The sequence below is a fragment of the Sus scrofa genome, chromosome 14, assembly GCF_054392235.1.
Source record: "Sus scrofa isolate SSC_HxYL_T2T_F1_AM1 chromosome 14, Sscrofa_HxYL_maternal_Yorkshire_Landrace_v2.0, whole genome shotgun sequence".
NCBI classification, from domain to species: Eukaryota; Metazoa; Chordata; class Mammalia; order Artiodactyla; family Suidae; genus Sus; species Sus scrofa.
This window is the reverse complement of record NC_139396.1, coordinates 147,406,899-147,431,203: the sequence shown is the minus strand read 5'-3', so window position 1 is coordinate 147,431,203 and position 24,305 is coordinate 147,406,899. Positions and strand designations below refer to the sequence as shown.

At 49.2% G+C, this 24,305-nt stretch overlaps 1 protein-coding gene across 22 annotated transcripts in view; it reads left to right on the top strand.

The window, feature by feature from the left end:
• The window catches only part of AFAP1L2 (actin filament associated protein 1 like 2), a 127,239-nt gene that overhangs the window by 6,397 nt on the left and 96,537 nt on the right, over positions 1–24,305 (top strand). For 6 of the 22 annotated variants that reach the window (XR_014826262.1, XR_014826263.1, XM_084994404.1 and 3 more), the window contains exon 1: positions 15,430–15,674. The exons of 1 other annotated variant lie outside the window; for it this stretch is intronic. Coding sequence is in view for 15 of the 21 variants with exons in the window: in XM_084994404.1 (XP_084850530.1) it covers positions 15,659–15,674 (16 nt within the window). In the remaining 6 variants the exon portion in view is untranslated. Of the gene's footprint in view, positions 1–10,936; positions 11,984–14,719; positions 14,836–15,429; positions 15,675–17,627; positions 21,131–24,305 lie in introns of those variants that run through there. 15 more of the 22 variants (XM_084994399.1, XM_084994398.1, XM_084994392.1 and 12 more) reach the window with 7 other exon arrangements.

Sequence of the window (24,305 nt, the reverse complement as noted above, 5' to 3'; positions counted from 1 at the left end):
TGTTCTGTGGGTTAAGGAGCCGGAGTTGCTGTGAGCTGTGGTTTGGGTCACAGACATGGCTCAGATCCCGTGTTGCTGTGGCTCTGATGCAGGCCAGCAGCTACAGCTCTGATTGAGCCTCTAGCCTGGGAACCTCCATATGCTGTAGGTGCAGCCCTAAAAAGACAGAAAAACCAAAAAAAAAAAAAAAAAAAGCCTCATCACCAGAGTTTGACTCAATAGGTTTAACCAGAGACTGAGTCGTGTGTGTGTGTGTGTGTGTGTGTGTGTGTGAGAAAGAGAGAGAGGAGGGCGGGGGAGAGAGGGAAGGAAGGAAAAAAAGGAAGGAAGGAATGAAAGGAAAATAACAGAGACTATTAATAAACCCCTCAAGTGATTCTGGAGCCGGTGGTTCACAAATTATAATTTTTAAAAACATTGCCCAAATTAGGCTGCTCCTTAGAAGTACGAAGTTTATTTTAATTATTAATCACTAGGAAAGTACTATGTTTGCTTTAAAACTAACCCTGAAATGTTGACATCTCACTTCCATTTTCTGTAATTGGTTACTTTTAAACAATACAAAATGCCAAGGTCATAAACTTTATTTTAATGGGTCTTGTCTTGCCCTTTTCAGAAAGTGCTCAAGTTCAAATCCTTAAGCTTTAGGCTCACCATTTCTCAACCTACGTCCTTCGAAAAGGAAAAAAAAAAAAAAAAAACAGTATTTAAATGGATCTTTTTCCCGTCTGGGACAGAAAGTTCTTTCAAAGTTTTGAAGTTCTTCAAGATCTTTCTAGAGAGCGTGTTGGTCCTTCTTGAGCCCCTGTGTCTTTGCCCGAACACATGAGCAGAAGCACAAGGGCCAGCCACCTGCCATCCCCAGCAGACGGGCCGTATCCCCTCTCTAAGCCCAGCTCCCCCACACCTCTAGGTCGGCTGCTCTGTACCCCCAGGGGCCTCTCATATCGCTGACTATGGAGAGGTGGGTGTGCCTCCTGTATAACATTCCAGAACAGTCCGTGCTGTTTTCTGCCTGTGAACATATGTTAAAATCCTAATGCACAGAGTGATGCTATCAGGAGAGGCCCCTTTTGGGGGGTGGGGGTGATGAGTTGATGAGTGCAGAAACCTCACAAGCTTCTTGTTCCTTATAAGAGAGTCTCCAGAGGGAGTTCCCGTTGTGGCTCAGCAGTAACGAAACTTGACTAGCATCCATGAGGTTGCGGGTTTGATCCCTGGCCTCACTTAGTGGGTTAAGGATCCAGCATTGCCCTGAGCTGTGGTGTAGGTCGCAGATGCACCTCGGATCCCTATGTGGCTGTGGCTATGGTGTAGGCTGGCAGCTGCAGCTCTGATTCGACCCCTAGCCTGGAACCTTCCATACGCTGCAGGTGTGGCCCTAAAAAGCAAAATATTAAAATAAATAAATAAAATAAAAATAGAAGAGACTCCAGAAAGATCCCTGAGCCCCTTCTGCCTCACCCACCCTGCTGGCACCCGGCCCTCAGACTGCCAGCCTCCAGAACCAGGAGGAAGACATTTCTGTTGTTTGCAAGCCACCCAGATGGTGGGTGTTTTGTTATAATGGCCCGAGACAGTCAGGAAGCCACCTTTTGGATGAGCTGCGTTTTTCCTCCGGACTTCACACCTGTCACTTCTGAGTGGAGAAAGTTCCAACACCCTTCTCTTCTCCCTCCCCAAGTGGCCACAGGTGGGTGGTCCATGAAAACTTTTTCATGTTGGGGGGAAAAGTGCAATGAGAGAGAAAATAGAGGGAAAACTAGAGAGAAGTAAGCCTGCAAGGTTGACCCTGGTCTTTGCACATCTGGGCCCTGTTTGAATTCAGGTAGAACATTGCTCCCAGTTTGGGGGCTCACGCAGTCTTTCTCTATCCTACTTCCTACCTGAATGTGTTTCAGATTTTAAAACATCAGAACATTTTGGTTGGTTGTCTAAATGTATTCCTGGTTGCTGGATAAGATGGTAAACACTGATATAAGACCAGATAGAGCTCCCTTTGTGGCTCAGCAATTAACAAACCCAACTAGGATTCATGAGGCTGTGGGTGCCATCGCTGGCCTCACTAAGTGGCTTAAGGATCCATCATGGCTCTGAGCTGTGGTATAGGTCACAGACGTGTCTCAGATCCAGTATAGCTGTGGCTGTGGTGTAGGCCAGTGGCTGTAGCTCCAATTTAACCCCTAGCCTGGAAACTTCCATATACCATGGGTATGCACCCCCCCAAAAAAACAAAAAACAAAAAAACCATAGTTGGAGTTCCCACTGTGGGACAGTGGGTTAAGGATCTGGTGCTGTGGTGGCTGCAGCTAAGATTTTATCCCTGGCTTGGGAACTTCCATATGTCGAATGTATTGCCCACCCCCCCAAAAAAAGACCACATAGGAGTTCCCTGGTGGCTCAGCTGGTTAAGGGTCCAGCCATGTCACTGCTGTGGTTCAGATTCAATCCCTAGCCCGGGGACTTCTGCATGCTGCGGGTATGCCCAAAAAACAAAGAGAGAAAGAAGACCACATAGGATGAGTAACTTTCTGGAGATCTGGGCCACCAGCAGGCATTCCAGCATCTGGTGCACAGTAGGTGTACAGCATACAGTCAGTGCTGATTAAATGACTAGAAATGATTTTTCCTAGTTGGCCTAATTTTCCTTCATTCTCAATGAGATAAGAAACCTAAAGCCATTCTAATATCTCAATTTTTTTTTTTTGTCTTTTTAGTGCCGTGTCCACTGTATGGACATTCTAAATTAGGAGCTGTAGTTGCTGGCCTGCACCACAGCCACAGCAACTGGATCTGAGCCACATCTGCAACCTCAAACACAGCTCACGGCAACACCGGATCCTTAACCCACTGAGCGAGGCCAGGGATTGAACCCATGTCCTCATGGATCCTAGTCAGGCTCATTACTGCTGAGCTACAACAGGAACTCCCAAATGTCTCATTTTTTAGCTTCAGTAACATGTGCTCAGTATTTAATGCAAAAGACATGATGCTTGGTGTCATGGAAAATATGAACATGAATAAAATAAAGGATGAGGACTAGTGTGAGCCAAGTGAGGTGCCGAGGGCTCCCAATCTAAGGCAAGCTCGCTCTCAGGGTCATGAAAAATCAGCATTTAGAAAACACAATCCCTGCCCTCAAGGAGCTTAAAGGCTGGAGAGCAACATGGAGAGTTATGTTGGAGATTCGATTTGGAACCTAAGGCAGATGAAAAAGTTCACAAGATTAAAAAAAGAAATAAAGTAGATTGTAGACCTAAGTGTAAAGCCTCAACCCACAAATTTTTGAGAAGAAAGCATGAGGGAAATTTTTCATGACCTTGAGTTAAGCGAAGACTTCTTAGATATGATATGACACCAAAAGCATGATTCGTAATGTTTTAAAAAAAGATAAATTGGTTTGCATCAAAGTTAAGAATTTCAGCTTTTTGAAAGATACCATAAAGAGAGTAAACAACAACAAGCCTCAGTTGGGAGAAAATATTTGCAAATCACACATCTGATGAAGTGCTGGGATCCAGACTACATGATAAATTCTCAATACCAAGTGCTGACAAGGATGCGGAGCCCCTGGGACCCTTCCACACTGCTAGCAGCAGTGCAGCATCATAGAGCTGCTTTGGAAAACAGTTTGACAGTTTCTTGAAAGTTAAACATACGCTGATCATGCGATACCACGATCTGGCTCCTAGGTCTCTATCTCACACCAAAACCTTGGCTCACACAAAAACCTGTACAGGAGTGTTTATATTACCATGATTCAAATTGCCTAAAGCAGGAAACATCCCACATGTTCTTTAACTGGGAAACGGATAAACAAACTGTAGTCCTCCCACCCAACGGAATAGTATCCAGCAATAAAAAGGCACGAGCTCTTATTTTGAATAACATGGGTGAAGTGTGAACACATTAGCGAAATCGAAGAAAAGCCAGAATCAAAAAGCTACAAATAGATGATCAGATTTGCTTGAGATTCTAGAAAAGGGAAAGCTATAGGGACAGAAAACCGCAAATCAGAGGTTTCTAGGAGGTAGGGAAGGAGGAGGGTTGACTTCAAAGGGGCACATGAAAATTTCGGGGGTGACAAAAAATTCCGTGTCTTAATTGTGGTGACGATGTAACTATATACATTTGGCAGATCTCACAAAAGTGCACACCCCAAAGGGTGAATTTTCTACAATTGACTAACAAAGGTATAAGGAAATTATACCTTCATTAAAATTTTGTAAAAATAAATAAAAGCAGTTCAAGACAACCCATTTTTATTGACAATACTAGTGTTTTGGGGACCTGTGAGATGTTATAAAGGAAATGTGATATATGGCCAATCTCGAGAGGCTTACAGCCTTGCTATAAAGTAGGCACTATGCTGAGCCCCGGAGAGAAGACAGTGTGCAAACAGACATTAATCACGTCACACTACAAATATAAACAGGGGTATAGGGGTGTGAAGAATTAGTGTCCCGATTGGTTCTAGAATGTCTGCAAAGCGTTCCCTGGGGAATGCTTCTATTTGAGTGGCAACCGGACTGAGCAGGGGCTGTGGGGCGTGGAGGATGGAGGGGTTGAGGGTGGTGTCGAGGATGACTGCTAAGTTTCTGCATTGTGCAGCAGGACAGGTGGTAGAACCTGTAGCGAACTGTGGGAGAGGAGCAGGTTGGGGGCAGAGAGGAGAGCCTGAGCTCAACTTGTGAACAAGAATTGAACCACGAGAGTAACATCTATTAACGGCATAACTATGCAATGGACCCAATAGAAAGGAAAACTGGAGTTCCTATTGTGGCTCAGCGGTTAACAAACTCAACTAGTATCCATGAGGATGCGAGTTCGATCCCTGGCCTCGGTCTGTGGGTTAAGGATCCGGCATTGCCGTGAGCTGTGGTGTAGGTCGCAGACTCGGCTCGGATCCCGTGTTGCTGTGGCTGTGGTGTAGGCCATCAGCTGTAGTTCCGATTCAACCCCTAGCCTGGGAACTTCCATATGCTTCAGGATCGGTCAAAAAAAAAGACAAAAATAAATAAATAAATAAAAACCTGGGTGCACACAAAACCTTGTATATGAGTGTTCAAAGCAGTGTTATTCATAATAGACCCAAAGTGGAAACAACTCAATGGCCAGCAATGGACGGATACATAAAAATGTGCTATGTCCACACAGTGGACTATGATTTGGCAATAAAAAGGAAGGACGTGCTGACACGTACTACAAAATAGATGAACCTGGAAAACCTCATGCTAAGTGAAAGAAGCCAGGCACAAAAGACCATGGAGTGGAATGGTCTATGGTCTTTGGGAATATTATGTAATTCCATTTACATGACATCTCCAGAACACGCACGTCTATAGAGTCAGAAGATAGATTAGTGGTTGCCTAAGGCTGGGGGAATGGGGAGAATGAGCTGAGTACTAATGGGTATCAGGTTTCCTTTTAAGGCGATAAAGAGGTTCTAAAATCAATTGTGATGGTTGCACAACTCTGCTAATATAGTAAAAACCACTAAATTGTATACCTTAAATAAGTGACTTGCACGGTATATCAATTATATCTCAGTAAAACTGTTTTTATTTTTTCATTTTATTTCATTTCATTTTATTTTTGTCGTTTTAGGGCCTCACCTGCTACATATGGAAGTTCCCAGGCTAGGGGTCAAATAGGAGCTGCAGCTGCACAACCACAGCCACAGCAACTCCAGATCCAAGACTCGTCTGCAACCTACACCACAGCTCACAGCAACTCGGGATCCTTAACCCACAGAGCGGGGCCAGGGATCCAACTGGAGTCTTCATGGATACTAGTCAAGTTCGTTATCACTGAGCCATGATGGAGACCCCAAAACTGTTTTTTGTTTTTTTTAAAGAAGAAAGATAATTTGTGTTATGATGTTTGTAGATGTTCTATGTAGAATATTGACATCTAGAAACGACCCAAACCTCCTCCATGGGAGAATGATTGTAAAAATTTTGACATATCAATAAGTTGGAATTCAACACAACAATTAAAAACGCATTCAGTGTTGGAGTTCCCTATGTGCACAGAGGAAATAAATCCTAATAGTATCCATGAGGATGCAGGTTCAATCCCTGGCCTCACTCAGTGGGTCAGGGATCCAGTGATGCAGTGAGCTGTGGTATAGGTCGCATACACAGCTTGGATCTGGGGTTGCTGTGGCCGTGATTTAGGCCCTCAGCTGTAGCTCTGATTCGACCCTAGTCTGGAACCTCTGTGTGTCCTGGGTGCGGCCCTAAAAAGCAAAAAAAAAAAAAAAAAAAAAAAAATCCAGTGATAAAGATGGGCAATTAATTTGACACGATGTAAACAGAGTTTTATTTGTATTGTAAAAAACAAAAGCTGGAGTTCCCTGGTGGCCTCGTGGTTAAGGATCTGGTGTTGTCTTTGCTGTGGCTTGGGTCACTGGCCAAAAAAAAAAAAGCTCTGTTGTGGAGAATGATGCAATGGATTTTGGAGAAGGGTGAGATCCAGCCAAGTGTTAGCTAGAGATGCAGAATGATGGGAGATTGGAGAAGGCTGGAAATCAAGACTGAGGGCAGTATGCTTGCAGGGCTCTGCCATGAGAGGCTCAGAAGTAGCTGTGTTAGCCTTTTACCGGCGGGCAGTTGGCAAGAAGATTGAGCAGGTGGGATGTGCATTTATGACTTAGGATGAGGCTGTTGAATTTGGTTCTATGCAAATGAAGGAAAGCCTTGGTGGAAAAACAACCTTCCGAGATCTTAACTCTTGGCTCGGCCTTGTTCCTCCGCTCAGCCCTGCTCTTCCCCCTGCAGAGCACATGCTAAATGCCCCCACTACCCATTATTTCACTCCATAGCAGATATGATGCTAAGTTTTTTGTGTGCTTCGCCCTGTAGCATCTTTACCATGTTTTATGATGTATTGTGATCATCCCCATTTTACAGATGTGGAACCAAGTCCAATGTCACACTGATCATAAACAATGGAGCTGGAGTAACCCCGAAACTCCACCCCTTCAGGCTGAAGGACTGAATCAAGACATGACCCTGCTCAGGAAGGTCTTTGTCACAGCTTCCTAGGCTCAACCCTCCTAGAAGTGGCCCAACTGTTGGGTAGACCACGGATGCTAAGACACTCACCTCTTTGATGTTCCCAGGCGGTATTTGGATCAAGTGACGATATTTGTGTGAGATACGATATGAATCTTACCAAGAGCTTTCAGGTCATTGGGCAGATCAAAGAACAAATCTACAAGTCAAATCCACTTGCAGCTTTATTCTTTGAACAGTCCAAGTTACCACTTTTTTTGTTTTGTTTTTTTGTTTGTTTGTTTGTTTGTTTTTAGGGCTGACCCTGCAGCATATGGAGGTTCCCAGGCTAGGAGTCCAATGAGAATTCAGCAGCCAGCCTACACCACAGCCATAGCAACGCCAGATCCCAGCCACGTCTGCGACCTCCACTGCAGCTTGTGCCAACGCTGAATCCTTAACCCTCTGAGCGAGGCTAGGGATCGAACTCGCATCCTCATGGATACCAGTCGGGTTTGTTTCCGCTGAGCCACAATGGGAACTCCAAGTCACCACATCTTCATATGTTAACAGGTTAATCTTTTTCTGAGGAAACTGCTCAACTGCATTTAAAAAAAAAAAAACAAACAAAAAAAACGTTGTTCTTTGCCGTCCAGGACCTGCCTGTTCTTGGCTCCAAACCTCACACCCCAGTCCCTTCCGTTCTAGGACCGTCCGTAAACATGAACTTGAATTACACTAAAAATTCTAATCGGGTGACAGAACGAGATCCCCAGATACCGTGCGATTGTAGTGGCCTGGTTTCAGATGTTCTGCCCCAGTAGAGGCTCCTCTATAAAGATTCTCATTTGCATTCTCTCAGTTGTTTGTGCCAGAAGAAATGGTGGCTACCTGAGCTGTTTCCAAAAGGACATTGGGAAGCTCCCTTACAATGGTGTCCCTTTCTCCTCCTTGCCTGTCTTCCCTTCTCCCTCCCTCGGAGTATTTTGATCCTGAAAGAAAAACAAGTACAGCTGTGTGATCCAGCAGGCGCACTGAAGCGAGCTCCTTGTAACTCAGTGTTCAAAATACTCAGAGACCGGTCATGACCCCAGGTGCAGGATGCACTCGGCTTGAAGGTTTTGTTCCAGAATTTACCAGCATGAAATTTTCTAGCCACTTTATTGTGGGTCCCCTGAGATGTCAAAATAATATGCTGTCCTCAGCAAAGAAGGGGTAACATCATTTCCTCCGTTGGGCTAATTGTGGGCAAGGGCTGCTTCTTGAATCCTTGGCTCCTCAGTTTGTAGTCATGGACCAGCAGCATCCGCATCACCTAGAAGCTGGTCAGAAATACAGACTCTCAGGTTCCCCTCCAGACCTTCTGAATGAGAATCTGAATGATAACAAGATCCACGCTGATTCCTATGCACGTTAATATCTAAGGATTTAGTAGATAAGTTTTTTTTTCTTTTTCTTTTTTCCAGTAATGATGGAGTTTCCAGCCTCCCCTTTGAGGCTATAAACCCCTTGAGGGCTGTATGCAGTTTATTATCCAATAAAGCACCAGGCGCCATGCTTAGCATCAGGGCAGAGACCTGCTTGTTACATCAGGGTGAGAGGGCAGAGACCTGGGTGAGGGGGAGGTTGAAATTCCAATCCTTGGCACTGAGTAGGCCCCTTCTGTTTGTAGAGTGATTGCTGAAGCAACTGATAGCTCTGTTTTTTTTCTGGCACGGAGGGGCAGGAATGAGTCTTACACTTTCAGCCATCTTAATACATTTTTTTTCCTGTCTTTTGACAGCTGCACCTGCAACACATGGAAATTCCTGGGCTAGGGGTCAAATCAGAGCTGCAACTTCAGCCTACACTGCAGCCATGACCACACCGGATCCAAGTCACATCTTTTTTTTTTTTTTTTTGTCTTTTGTCTTTTTGTCTGTTGTTGTTGTTGATGTTGTTGTTGCTGTTGTTGCTATTTCTTGGGCCGCTCCCGCGGCATATGGAGGTTCCCAGGCTAGGGGTCGAATCGGAGCTGTAGCCACCAGCCTACGCCAGAGCCACAGCAACGCGGGATCCGAGCCGCGTCTGCAACCTACACCACAGCTCACGGCAACGCCAGATCGTTAACCCACTGAGCAAGGGCAGGGACCGAACCCGCAACCTCATGGTTCCTAGTCGGATTCGTTAACCACTGCGCCACGACGGGAACTCCCCAAGTCACATCTTTGACCTATGCTGCAGCTTGCAGCAACGCTGGATCCTTAACCCACTGAGTGAGGCCAGGGATTGGATCTGTATCCTCACAGACACTATGCTGGATTCTTAACCCACTGAGCCATAAATGGGAACCATCTTAATAACGGTTGCATCTAACACCTGTTGTGAACTTATATCTCAGACATCGAACTAAATTCTTTGTTATCATCTCATGCAATTCTCACAACCAACCTATGAGGTGAGTATAATTTTTATTCCTATTTGACTAAAGGATAAACTGGGATATGGAAAGGTTGAGTAAGTTGTCCAAGGTCACTGGCTAGAAAGAGGTAGAGGGGAGAGTCTAACCTTGACTTCAGAGCCAAAGTGGCAGCCTTTCTCACTTTCATTGTTGTCTTCATCCTGGAGTCTTTCTAGACATCTTCTCCTAGGTGCTCCTTGTGATATGGTGATTTATAGTAAGAAATTTATTTCTCTGGCACTGAGCTCCTAAAACCCTTGGGATTTCTTAAGTAGTAAGAGTGACAGTGGTGTCTCCATATTCATAACAACCCCCTTTCACCACACCTGGGTTTATGTGAATGAGGTGACCTTTGAATAGCTCCTAAGGATGGGGGCTGGTTTTCAGGGGAATCAACCACATGGTTGAAGGTTTGGAACTTTCAGTGTCCCCCCCCCCCCAATCCCTCCATCCTCCCCCCAGGAAGGTTGACTCAGTCACCAACAGCCAATGATTGAATCAGTCATCCCCATGACGTGAGATGCTGTAAAAACCCAAAATAACAGGGTTCAGAGAACTTTCATCTTGGTAATGACTCTGCCTTCCCCCACTCCTTGCCCTTCACCTCTCTTCCATCTGGCTGGTCTTGAGTTATAGCCTTTTGTAATAAGCTGGTGATGTGGTAAGTCAAATGTCTTGAGTTCTGCAAACCACTCTAGCACATTAATTGAACCTGAGGAAGAGGTTGTGGGAGCTACCAAAACACAGTCAGTGCATCAGAAGCACAGGCGATGATAACCTGAGCTTGGGATTGGCATCTGAAGCCACTGGGCTTGCTGGGGGGAAGGGCTTAGGGCGCAGTCTTGCAGGACTTAACCGTGGGATTTGATGCTATTTCCAGCTAATGGCAGAGCATTGCTTCGTGGTAGTGGGGAAGCCCCCATGCACACTGTAACTGGTGGCCAAGATCGTACTCCCCCATGAAAGTTTAATGTCATAGATAAACTGTTTATATCTGTTTGTGTACTGTGCATGTGTGTGTTTATACTGTAAGATTTTTCCCCTCCCCCAAGAACAAACTTTCATCCCCTAGGGGATACAATCACTTCCATGGGGAATGCCTCACTCTTTCATGAAGATCTGTGGGAAATTCCATGTGCTAGGCTGCACCCATAGTGAGGAGCCTGGTGTTTGGGGATCCTCCTAGGAAGGCTGTCTTTGAGCAGAACAGGACCAGGGGCCAGAGTTTGTTTGGCATGATAAAAAAAGTTCTGGAGGTGGCTGGTGGCGATGGTAGGGCAACAACATGGCATGTACTTAATGCTACTGAACTGTACACTCAAGAATGATTCAAATGGTGCATTTTAAGTTATGCATATTTTATCACAATGAAAAGAATTAATTCATCCTTTCAAGGCTTGATTCCAATGCCACCTTCCTTCTGCTTCATCCCCTCCCCAAACAAACCAGATCTGAGATGTCCTTTGGTAATTATTTTGTCGGTTTTTGTTTTTCGCAGAAACACCAAGAGGAAAAAGGATGGAAGAGTCACCTATTAGTCAATTCAACTGGCACTGTGGACCCCCTGCTGCGTGCAGGGTGCTCTATTAAACACAGGGGTAGGGATTAAGGCAATTTAAGATAGAGGTCTATGGTGTGAGTGGGGGCAGATCGCTGAAGAGAACCAGAGTAGAACTATGCCGGGGAGGGGATGGAATATGGAGGGAGGGGACTGTCCTCAGAGAAAGGCTTTTTTTTTCTTTCTTTTTTATAGCCACACCTGTGGCATATAGAAGTTCTCAGGCCAGGGGTCAAGTTGGAGCTGCAACTGAGGGCTACATCACAGCCAGGCAACACCAGATCTGAGCTGCATCTGCAACCTACACCACAGCTTATGGCAATGCCAGATCCTTAACCCACTGAGCAAAGCCAGAGATGGAACTCACCTCTTCACAAAAACAACATCGGGTCCTTAATTCACTGAGCCACAGTGGGAACTCTGGGAGAGGCTTTTGAGGGATGAATACGAACGAAGAACAGTTGCAGGGATGGCTTTTGACAAAACATGATTACAGAAGAGAGCCTGGGTGGGACGTGGGGTCAGAGGTGGTGCTCCAATGAGACTGGCTTGGGTCCTGTCTAGCAGTGACCTTGGACAAGTCATGTAAGGTCTCCACATGTGAAATGAGGGGAAAAGAATCTGCTGCCTGGATAGTCGTGAGAATTAAACAGGATAAAGTTGATTAAACTGGCAACTACCTCAACCCCTTTATGGCTGAAGAAACCTTCCTGGTTTAGGAACTAGGGGCAAACCAGACACCTTCATCTGTATACCCAGAGAGCCCGGTGCAGCCCACTCCAGCGCTTCGTGGGAACACCTGCCTACCCTGTCCCCTCCAGGCTGGGGGTATTCAAATTGGTTTCAAGACTGCCTGCAACAGGACAGCCCATTTTGGATCCTGGGTCTGGGATGGGATGGATCACAGCCCTCAGATGGTTGAGAAGAACCTGGAAACCAACTCATCTGATCCTGGAGGCCGGAAACTCAATGGACTAGAATTTGAATGTGAGTGGCCCATTTTTGGAAGTTGCAAAGTGACTAAAGCCATCAGGTTAAACTGTACCCAGGATTTGGAAAGAGGGGGAAGCAGTGCTGTGTCTTCCAGAGGCCTAACTTCTACTGATGGTTTGAAGCAGCGTTTCAGTTTCATTCTGGGAAAGGGTGGTGAAATCCCACTTTAAATTCACTCTGCATGTATTTCTGATTGATTTTTGTTTGTCTAGAGGCTCTGGGATTTGCCAAGTCTCCGTCGATAAACTAGAGGGGATTTAGGAAGAAGTAATTAAAGGACTGGAGCCAGTTGGGGGGAGGTGGGGTGGGGGGAAGCAGGCATGATAGAGATAGCAAGCCGCCCCCCAGCCTGCAGAGAGGGGGGTGCAGTTACAGGAAGTGCTTACAGAGAGGGCTACCAGAGGACTGGCTGGGGCAAAGCCCTGTCCAGTTAGGGCCCCCGGGGGAAGCAGGAACTGAGAGGTGTGACAAAGCACAGGCTTTGGAATCAGGAAACCTGATTTTCAAGTCCTCCTTCTGAAAGAGAGATTTCTTTCCTTGGTAACTTGGATGAGGCCCCTAACTCCTCTCATTTGTGCGATGAAGATAGGTTTTTTTTTTTGTTTTTGGTCTTTTGCCTTTTCTAGGGCTGCTCCCACGGCACATGGAGGTTCCCAGGCTAGGGGTATAATCCGAGCTGTAGCCACTGGCCTATGCCACAGCCACAGCAACGCCAGATCCAAGCCGCGTCTGTGACCTACACCACAGCTCACAGCAATGCTGGATCCTTAACCCACTGAGCAAGGCCAGGGATCAAACCCCCAACCTCGTGGTTTCTAGTCGGATGCGTTAATCACTGAGCCACGACGAGAACTCCAGGATGGAGATAGTTTAATCCTACCTTTTGTACTCAGTGATCTCAGTCAGAGCCAGCCCAGCTCTCACCCCACCCCCGGGAGAGTCAGCTGGAACAAAGCCCCTGCGGAGCCGGCTGGACTGCATAACCTCTCCCCGCTGGCCCCAGCTGACTGCTGGACCCGAAATCTGGCCAAGAGTGACCAGCCCCCAGTCTTGACAAGCTGCACAATCAGATTCTCCCAGAGAGCCTGAAGCGAAACCCAAGACCCAGCATGGGAGGGTGGGCACCACACCTGGCCATTGGCAAGATGGGGAAAGGGAGGGACACAACGAAAAAGGAGAACACAGAAAAGCAAGAGCACCCAGTCCCCCCTAAACCCCATTTCCTGTCCCTTGATTCCCCAAAATGTCAGCATTCTCGGCTCAAGCTCCATTTGTCCTATTTTCTGAACCCCCATGAGACCAGCCCACCTGGTAGAGTGGCTGAGAGAACTGAATGAAATAATGTATGTGGGTGAGTTTGAGGGCTCAGGTTCGGGGCCCTAAGGCCTCTGGAGATGCTGGGGGCCCCTTCACGTTCTGCCCCTAACACCCCCACCTGCTAACGCTCCTCTGCATCTGACTCAAGGCTGCTCATCTCTTTTCTAGCTTGTCATCCCCACCTCCAAACCCTGTCCCAACAGCAGTCCCTCAGCCACCCTGCTCAGGCTCTCTGCTGTGCACCTGACGGGGCCTTAGGTAATCTCTGAAGATGGACTGGGTGCCTGAATGGAGACCCTCTCCCCTTGGTCACCTACGTTGCTAGAAATAGCAGAGGCCACCTCGGCACTTCCACACCCTCTGTTCAGGTACGGAGCCCTGGGGTGGAACATTCTGCCTGTTTCTGCCCCTAGTCCTCTCTTCCTCACCTGGGTTTCTACCACCCCAAAGACTTCTCACCTGGCTGGTACAGCTGCCTCCTGTACTCCACCCTCTGCTCAGCTGCCCTGGGAGCCCTGGGCACCTTCACTCTTCAGTGCCACCCAACCTCCTCAACTTTCAGATCCCTTGGTATCCTAGACCCCGAGGCAGCCCTGTGCCCACCCCTCCAGCCTCACCTCCCTCCCCCAACCCCGGAGTCTTCCTTTTGGCTTGAGCAACACAGAACTGTTTGAGCCTAAAATGGCTCACTTCTTTGTCATTGTCCCCCCTGTCCTTCCTGCCTGGAAGGCTGACTCACTCTACCTCTCCTGTTACCTCACTGGGTCTAACTCGTCTTTTAAGACGCAGCTCAGCCATCTCCTCTTCCAGAAGGCTTAGGAGGCTTCTCCAAGCTGGTTCTGGGCCCTGCACTGGGTTCCCAGAATCCTTTGTGCTTGGGTCTCATCAGCGCCTCTACTGGCTGTGCCCTCATTGTTCATTGTCCAAGTGTTCCTCCAGACAGTGACAGCTAGCCTGGCACTTCCTATGGCCCCTGGAAAATTTGGTGAACAAACATCTGAAAGCAGACCACCTGGATGTACTGCCTGCTGTGTTCTCTTTTAGCTGTGGGACTTTGAGCAAGTTGTTTCACCTCTGTCTCAGTTTCTTCAACTCCATGATGGAAATGATACTACTACTCAGATCACAGGGTTATTAGGAAATAAAGGCTGTGCCTGTACAGACCTCAGCAGCAGGCCTGGCTTGTGAGGACGGTTCCATGGACGTTAGCTGCTGGTAGAACTGAGAAAAACATTTCTAAGCCTGCCGGGGCAGAAGGTCTCCAAACATCAGAGCTAAGTCTGCTGTTTCAAGGAAGAATTAGGAAGTCTTTTAGAAAACAGCAGCAGCAGCAGCAACAAATCTTCCTTAAGTGTTCCTTCAAGGAAGTTGGGGGAGATTTGTTGAAAAACCAGGCAGTTCAGCAGAAACCGTGATTGAGATTTTAAAGTGAAAATGGAAGTTTAAAGGAAAACCTGGCTCTTCCTTGGGGACAGCTGAGGAAGACATGGCCTTGTTGAGAGACTGGAGGGACCGATGGCCAAAGGGAGGTAGGGAGGTAAAAGACGTGTGGAACCTGGTGGTGGCGGCGTCGCAGGGTGGTTAGAGCCACGATTGAGCTCCCTATGAAATAGATGCTACCTCTCTGGGGCGGTCCACGCGGTGCCAGCCTGAGAACCTGGCGCTCCTAGATTTGTCCAAGCGGCTTTAGAAATTCTAGTCCTTGGGAGCATCTGGCACAACAGCGCTCAGGGAACCTGAGCTGGGGTAGAAGAAGCAAGTAGCTGTGTGTGCCACCCGCTGCCCAGCCAGAGTGGGGGCGATTCCCGAAGAACTGGGGGCAGACTCTGCTGTCTCTGCCCCATCCCCAAGCCCCCCCACCTCCTTGAAGACTGCCACGGCACAAGCGCGCGGACCCAGGGTTCAAACAGGGGGCGCTCTAGGCGCTTCTCGCCTTGCGACTCAGACCTCAGTCTCACCCTCTAGGCAGTGGGTTTGCAGCCGGGCGCTTGGAAGAACAGCTCTCGTAGGCCCGCCCGAGCTCGCCCCTCCCCGGGGCCTCCCCCAGGATTTGGGCACGTCCCGGTCTCGCTCCCTCCCGCCGCCCCCGGGGCCGGAACGAGAAGCAGCTGCCAGGCAGCCGCAGACGTGTGCGCTGATTGTCCGTCGGGTCTGCCGCGGAGTTCCCCGGCGTGGGCGGCGCTCCGAGCGGGTACCGGGTCCGAGGGCCCCGGGCGCGGCGGCCGCGCCAGGAGGTCCGGCCGCGAGCGTGACCTCACGGGGAGGGGCCAGCGCGGCCGCCCTGGGCGCGGAGCCGAGAGCCGAGAGCGCAGCGCCGGAGCGGAGCCGCGAGGAGCGCACGCCGCGGCCCCGATGGAGCGGTTCAAAGGTGAGGACGCGGGTCCCCGCGCGGGGAGCCTCCACCCGTTTCTTGCCTCTCGCGGCGCGGGAAAGCAGGGCTGGGGATAGCGGGGGGCGTCACTGCGAGCGTCTCGCGTCCCTCCAGGGCTCAGGTGAGCAAGGCTGGCCGCCCCCGCCCAACCCGGACCTGGGCCGAAGACTCGGGCCACCGGGGCGCCGCGGGCCAGCCCAGCGGGCTCTTAGGTGGCGGCTGCGGCCCGGGCCCTTTGATCCTCCTTGGCGCGGAGGCCTGGGGGGTCGACGTGGCGAGGCTTCTCACCTGCTAGAGGACCCGGAGTGCGCTTGGAGACCACCGGCCCCCCCCCCCACGCTTCGGCGGTCTCGGAAAGATGCTGGGGGCGGAGGAGTTCCCCAGTGAGGTCAGAACAGTGCGGGGCTGCTTGGCAGGGCAAAGGGGCGGGTTGCTGGGGCCTCTCACCCGGGCTGCCAGCCGGAATGGAGGGCTTCCTGCAGCCGCCGAAAAAGAGCCTGCGAGGGGATGCGCTTGGGCGGTTAGATGGGGTAGAGTGGGCGCGCAGCTCCGCTCTCGGCTTGGTGGAACCACCCTTATGTCCCGCCGCGCCGGTAACCGTCTGTCTCCGAGCCCTTCTCCGTACGTACCCTTACCCCCAAGCAGGGGCGGGGTGCAGGGACTGGGCCCGAGAGGGGTGCCCGGCAGGTGCAGCGCGTCTCCGCCCGAGGGCTTAGGTAGTGCGCAGCTGGGCGAGTTAAGAGACTTGGCCTGGGCCGTGGATCTTGGCCAAACCCTGGTGGGCGGGCCGGCCCGGGTTGTGCCGGCTGTGCCCGGCTCGCACCCGTGCTCGGAGCCCTGGGGCTGGTGTCTAGAAGCCTTGGATTGCACAGCTTTTGGAAAAGGAGGTTAAAGAGCTGGCCCTGAAGCGCGACGCTGCGGGCACGCCCACCCCCCACCCCAACTCCTTTCCTTTGGGAAAGCTTCTTGCACTTTCTTGTCCTGGACTCCGCCAAACCTGCAAAAGGAAATACTGTTTCTAAATTTGTTTTCCCCTGGGAGCGAAATAAAGGAGAACCGCTCAGATTCCCAAGGCATCTCACGCCCAGTGGTTTCTCGTTTCTGAGCTGACATAAACTTTGGGGGATCGGCTCTAGTTCCCTAAACTAGCTGAATCTTTTGATTTTTCTCATTGTTTTTTCTCTTCTGGGTCACCTGGTTACAGGTGAGGGTGAAAGACCTAAATCTTAGGGCCTCACGTATAAAGGGAGGGTCTTTGCCAAGAGCACAGAAGCTAGCTGGGGAAACAGGGTTAAGTTCGTTGGCAACCTTCCTTTTTTTTTAATTTTTCCTATGAACCCTCTCTGGAGCCTCTCTTCACATTTCTGAGTTGTTTTTTTTTTTTTTCCCCTCAAATTCTGCGTAGATCACGTCAGTTTTATGCCTGAATGGCTGAATGCGTCCTTCTGTACTCTCAGAACAGTTGAAGAAGCCCCAGCCCCTCTCCTTCTAGAATGGCCGTTTGCGGCTCCCTCCCCCACTGGGTCCCCCTCCTCCTGCCCTTTGGGAGGGACCCTCACAGGGAAATCAAGACTCGAGTTGCCTCCCCAAGGGTCCCTTCTAGCTCGGAGCCTGCCCTTCCTGAATCGTGTTAGCTCCTGACTGTCGGTCCAGCTTGCAAGCTCCTTTCTCAAATCAGTATATTAATCTTGCTGAGTTAGGGCAAAGGATGACACTCTGGATAGGCTTTCCCAGTGCCCAGTTATTATCAGAAAGTTTTTAAATGAATACCTTTTGACTTGACCCTTAACCTGCGAAAGTCTTCTTGGTAAATCTTTTGAAAGTTTAAAATCCTTCCACCCTCCACCATCCCGAAGAGGTTTTTTTTTTTTTGCCAACTGAAGAAATTTGGTTTCCAGTTCAGTGTGATATGTTTTTGGTAACACATGTCTCTGCCTCCTCATTTTGCAGTAAATCAGAGTGCTCCGTGGATGCATTTGAGAGTTATCTGGATTGCAGAGGCTAATCCGACTCAGCCTTTAGTGCTTAATTCTGGAGAAAAATCTTCTCTGCAGGTTTCACTGGGGAAGGGCCTACTGATGTGTTTACTATACCTTTCAGCTGAGGAATCTGGGGATTTGCCCCACCTGCCTTGCCTCTGAAGGATGTGGATGTCCCCGTTCACTTGAGAAGATGAGTTGTGCTTTGAATACTCATAGAATTGGAAAGTCGATCTGTGCAAAATTAAGCATGTTGAACCATCAGCCAAAATACTACTATCTGTGGTCTCCTCTTGCTGGTCTGAGATTGTGGGCTTTTTTTTTTTTTTTTTTTTGGAAGATAGAACAATTATGGAATGACTAGGTATGGTGGTCTGAACAACAAAATTAAATGGAAAAGCAGGATATACTTGGGCTTTCAGAACATATGTAAAAATCGTAAAGAATTATTTGTGACATTTCTAACATTTGTTATTTAAACACCTCCTTCTGTTTCTAAATGCCCATTTTTTTGAGCTCTCCCTCCTCCCACATAGGTAGAACGCCTCATCACCAGCTCCAGAGTCTCAAGTGTTTAATTTGTAGGAGAAATTGTTTTCCATGTTCCCCCGCCTGCATGTCACGTACTGTACATCTCCAAAACGAGCCTATCATCTGTAGGTTCTGGGCTGATTTTCCGTTGCTCTGTAAGATGTAAAGAAGTGTCTGGAGGTAAAGAGCGTTTGGACCACTCCCTGGTGTGTGAGGCAGAAACATCTCCAGGCTTGCTCCTCATCCCTTCTGAGCCACTGTGACAGCCATGCTTCTCTTAAGCAAAACCAAGGTGGCGGTGGAGAGAGTAAGTGGATTGTCTTCCCCAAAGAGGTGGGACTTTTATAAGAGCTGTCCTAGAAAGAGATGGTAGAGTTGCCATCTCTTGTACCTGGTTCTCTTTGGCATGGTATAAGCTGTGCTCAGTCCTCTGAAGTCCCTTGAGTCGGTTCCCATCCTTGGATGTTTACATATTTATGAATCTCCCAAGGGCATCCTTGTATCACTGTCTGTGAGCCCATTGGCTGAACTCACACCACATGGTCAAGGCTTCTGGTTCCTACTGCTCCTCCAGCTGGTGACTGTGTCCAGGGCCAAATGTGACTGACCTACTATCTGTGGATTGCTCTTGGAACATCCACGCCAAAGCTTCCTGAAATTGCATCACACTTGGATCCAAACAGGCAGGGGTGAGATAGTCACTGTAATTTGGATGACAGTAATTGGTTGAAAGCGTAATCATTCTTTTTCCGTGTTCTTTGGTTTCTGAGTCAGATCACCTGATTCCCAGGAGAGGGCACTTCGTTCTAGGGCACTGGAAGGTGGAGGTGAGCTGGAAAGAGTCAAGCTAGTAAAAATACTTGAAAGCTTATATGGGAATCATGAGATCGGTGGTCAGGGAAGGTCTGAAAACGAAAAATTAAGTAAAAGATGAACGGGGTTGATCTTCATTTTGCCTTCGGAAACATCACCTGTATGGGTGGGAGTTCAGGTTTTTCCCATGCCTGGGAGTTCAGGTTTTTCCCTGTTAACGTCCTACTTAAGGCAGTGCTTCTTTAACCTTAGTCACCCGTGGGAACCATTGGGGGCGCTTTAACAAGTATGGTTGTATAGAGGCTCCACCCAAGACATTCTGATTTAATTGGTCTAGGGGTTCCACTTAGAGCCTTTAGTTTTTAAAGCTCTTCAGATGATTCTCATGAGTAGCCAACACTGAGAGCTATTGAAGAAAGATAATTATATACACACCTTCCTCGCTTGGAAAATTAAGAGCAAGTGTGGCATGAAACGGATACTCCCTCCATGCTCACCTGATGTGGTTTAGCCAAATCATGTGATAGCTGCAGAAATCGAATGTCACTCACCTGAAGCTATTATAGGCTTTAAAAGGCTGTGGGAACTCTGCTGGAACACGGTCTCAAAGGCGATGCTTCAGAATCCAAAGCTCAGGGTTTGCTCATGGTTGTACTTGACCCTGAGCCCTCCTGGCTTTGAAGCTCTTTGTGTGGGAGCCCTTGATGCTTTGGCAATGAAATGGCCTGAAACAAGAACTGAGAGGTCACCTTTGGTGCAGAAAGGCCAGGAGGGCTCTGGGCCCTTCCCCTCTTCTGAAGGGGCGGGAGCTCTGGGAACTGGGCTGGTTCCAAGCACAATTAAAGGGCCAGGAGGGGCCACCACGCTTCAAAGCCGAGGAAGCTGCACCAGTTTTCTTCCAAATCCCTTTAATGGTGGGAAATGTTTCTCTAAAGACGTGTGTCATCCAGAGGAGGGAGACTTTCCCCCAGCCGAGGGAGGATGGCACGTCTGCCGGAGGAGCCCAGGCTGAGAGCAGTTGGGGTGCAATGAAGAGGCAGCGGCTTGGGAACCGGAAGACCCACGGCCTCGGTTTCCTCATCTAGAAAATAACTTCCAGTGCTCGCTCATCGGCTTTATGAGCAACTCTCCGCACTACTTGCCCTGTGGTCCCTGAGGAATCTTGGAGGGAGGATGTGTGACTTGGGGAGAGAGGGGAATGGGGTGGGGGGGGGGGCTGCGGGTAGCCCAGCAGAGGCCCGTTTAGGCTTGTGATTCTTATAAATACAACCAATTTCCTGTTGTAAGTGGCGAGTGAAGGCAGGAGGATGCCATCGGCCGCATTGTTTCTCAAGGACTTTTCTCCAAAGCCTGGAATCACGCTCTGAAACACAGGACTTTTTTCACTCCTGTTGGAGACACAGGTCCACGGAGGCCTAAAGAGATTAAGGAACCACTCAGACAGTCAGAGACAAGATAAGGAGTCCCTGAGAACTGGGTTTCAAAAGGGTAGAATTCCTGTTCTCATATGAGCAAGGGCTGATTTAGAAAGAAGTCCTCAAAGCAGTTTCAGACCCCTTCCTCATCCGTGTCCCTTTAGCCAGGAAGGGATTAGCCCCTCAGTGAACCTCTCCTCAATCTTCAGGACTTAACCCACAGGCCTCCTCCTCCAGGAAGCCTTCCCAGAGTGGCTCCATAGTTCCCCCCCTGTTTTAGGTAGAGCATATCGTAAGGGCCCAACAAATATTTGTTGAATTAAAGTCACATTGTCTTACCGTGATCTGTCTCTTTGTCTGTTTCTCCTGAAACCTAATCAAGCCAAGGATGTCTTTCTCCTCCAAGGGTCCCTCCTCCTCAGCCCCTAGGGCCCTGCCAGGCATAGAGTAAGTGCCCTGGATATGATGGGGGTCAAAGAGTGAATGAATGCATCCCAGGCAACAAGAGCCTCTCGTCTCCCAGTTCTGTCCTCGAGAGCTGACCTGGGTCACAAAGGGAAAGGAGGCAGGATCTCAAAGCCAGATTCCAGAAGCGGAGATGCAGGCCCACAGTGGCCGCCTGTGGCTTTCCCGACTTGAGCCTTGTTTCTGTCTGTTCCAGCACAGGGGTGTTGCTGTCTGGTGGTGCAGAGAAGGATGCTGCAGGTTTCTGCCTGTGAGTATGAGCCTGCCTGTGCCCTCTGCAGCAGCTCACCCGGCCTCCACGGCTCCCGAGGGTGCAGACCTGGCTCTGCCCATGCTCTGGACTGATGGCTGAGGGATCTCATGGAGCTGCCCGCCGGCGGCCTGGGCACCTTGGGGCTCAGGGTTCTAATCTGGCCTTTGCCACTAACTTGCTGTGCGACCTTGGGCAAGTCACTTAATCTCTCTGGGCCTTGTTTCCTCATCTGTGCAAGTGAGGATAATGATTACTAACTGCCGCTTGGTGGAATAACTTGTGAGAGCTACCGTGCCGTACTTATAAGGGGTAATGTTATGTTAATTCAGGGAGCAGTACCCTGAAACCGCTACGACGTGGTTCTGACCCCACCGGTTCCTGCCATCCTCGGGGGCATGGGTGGTCCTCACAATTAACGTGGGTACCAGCTATGCCCATCACACACTTTACGAAGCTATTGGGGCTGCTCAGCCTGTTCCCAGGCAGCCTGGCTTCTCAGAGCATCTCTGTAACCATCCCCCCCACCCCACCCCGAGGTCAGCTGGAAAGGAAATGGGCAAGGAATTTCTCTGATGGCTCAGTAAGTTTACATATGGGAGAGGCCTGAACTTCTAACAAGAGCATCAAGCTCTGCTAATTTTCTGTCACTTGGCTCTCACCTTCTCCCTAGTTAGTCTCAAAACTAACCAAAAAAAAAAAAAAAAAAAAAAAACCTCCACTGAGAGGGAGAGGTCAAAGAATATCTAGAAAAAGTAGGAGCAGGCATCACCACGCTGCGTGGTGCAAAGGCAGGTTGAGCCCAGCGTGTTTTCATGTCAGGTCTCCCTGGGAGCAGGCAAGAGCACAGACACCAACAGAAGCCCTGCTCTGCTGTTTTCTAAGCAGACCCCTGAGTTCTCACTTCCTAGAGCCCCTCCCAGGGACTTCAAAGCCAGCAAGCCCATGCAGTGTAGTGAGCTCTGCCCAGGGGCATGGCCCCAGCAGGTTGCAGATCGGCCTCCTGCTCCTGGTTAAACGGAAGGAGGATGGGTAGCTGTGAGCTCAGAGAGTGGCTTGCTGCTTCCAGAAGGAGTCGGAGCAGAGCGACGTGCGTCCCTGTCCTTGGAGGTGGCTTTCCAAGGGAGGCCGACCAACTGTCCCAGTTTGCCTAGGGCTGTCCTGGCTTTGCCACTCAAAGGGCCAGGTCCCAGGACATCTCTTACTCCCAGGCAGACCCGAGGTGGTGCGTCACCCTGTTCCCACGCCTCGGCTTTATTCAAAGGCCTTAAATCAAAAATGTGGTTACTCCATAGCAAAGGTGAACTAGAGCCAATTATTTCGTCTCTGACAAGAAAGCAAAAGTCCAAAGCTTTAAAACTAGCAGTTTGTAACTAATGACAAGTGATTCACACCAGTATCCTCAGGGAGAGAAGCCAGACTCTAAAAGCCTATACACTGTGTGATTCCATTTGTGTGATTTTCTGAAATAGGCAAAAACTGTCGGAAAAGAAAACAGGTCATTCATTGCTGGGACAAGGGGTTCACCGCAAAGGGGCATGGAGGGAAGTTTCTAGAATGATAGGTATCTTCCTTTTTGGAATCTTTATGGTGGTGACAGTGACACAGCTCTAGGTATTTGTGAAAACACAGAAGCATGCAGTCAACCGGGAAGTGGTTTTTGTTTGTTTGTTTGTTATACCCCATGTGTAAGTTATACCTCCTGAAAGCTGACTTTAAAACAAACCCTCGCTGTTGGTGACTCTGTGGTCTAGACGAAGAATCCATCCAGCGTGCGGTTGGCCATCACAGGTTGTAAATAGAACCTGAGGTCTTGGTATGGTCATGCCTGCCGCCACCTGGAGGTGCAGCCGAAGAGGGTGAGCAAGAATTTTAGAGCAAAACAAAAAGACCAGTGGTCCCCTCGTCCATGCAAGAGACTTTTCTGTGAGGCACAGACAGGATGATGGTGAAAGCTCTCCCCCAGTCAGAGAAAAGGAAAAGCAGTTCCCCTAAAGCCCAGGCAGCAGATGTGCCCAGGAGGGTCACGGAATATTGAAGCATTAGCTCTCCTACCCTGGGAATCCTGCTGCTGCTGCGCACACATGGATAGCTATTGTATTGATGTGGGCAGCCTTCTTGCTGCAAGTTTTTTATTTTGTCACCAATAAAGTTGTTGAATTGAGTACCCATGTCTGCACCATGAGTATTCCTGGCTGACCCTTTGTCTTTGACAGTCCTGTGTGTCTGTGCTAGCTAGGACGGATTTCGAGGGAGGGAGAATGCATGATTTTGCAAAATCCTGCACCCAATCCCATGTAAGGGATCAGACCTCCCGTTTCCAGGCAGGGAAAAACCAGCCTTTGCTCACCAGCCCAGGACTTGGGATATTTCCGGGTTCCAAGAGAAGGAGGAAGCATCATTCTGGTGGTCCTCATGGGATCTGAAGAGCTTAATGGCTCCCAAACCCCCACCCCATGTTGAACTGGCTTGTTCTTCCAGTGATGCGTGTCTGGCTCTGTGACCCGGGCAGCTGGATCTTAAAGGATCTGTGTCTTCTCCCTTAAGTACAGTGGGTTGGAAGGTCCTCCATCCATGAGGACTGTACGGGCGCAGATGATTTTCAACCCTGAATCAATGACCCAGACTTTCACACCTGCCACTCTTCTTAATCATAAGTATGTCCAGGATGCTCGGAAAGGCAAGTCCGTTCTACCTGTTTGGGGGATATCCAGGAAGAATTGCTGAAAAATAGCAGAATAATAATAGAATAATGGCAGTCCTCAGTTCTAATTGTCTTTGTTGGAGGACAGTGGCAGGGGGTGGGGAAGAGGCAGGGAGCAGATTTTGTGCATATTTGCTGTGAATTTTCCCTGATGCCGGGTCAAGCCTGGCTTGTGGCGGGTCCCCCGAGGAAGGGCCAGCCCAAGGGCCCACTTCTAGGTTGGGTACAAGCATGAGCACTTGTTTGAGGGCTGCAGAGGAGAAGCTGGGTGTACATGGGTGGGGAAATTCCAGACACTTCCATACCTGGACTGCCAAACTGTTGCCACCATCTCCCCAGGCTACCCTGGCATGCTGGCATTTTTGGGGTTTCTGGGGACTGTCTGGGTCTCAGTCTTCCTCTTAGACCAACAAGTGGGAATCGTGCCATTTCCTTCCATCCTCCGCCCCCCGCCTTTTCTTCTCCCCCAGT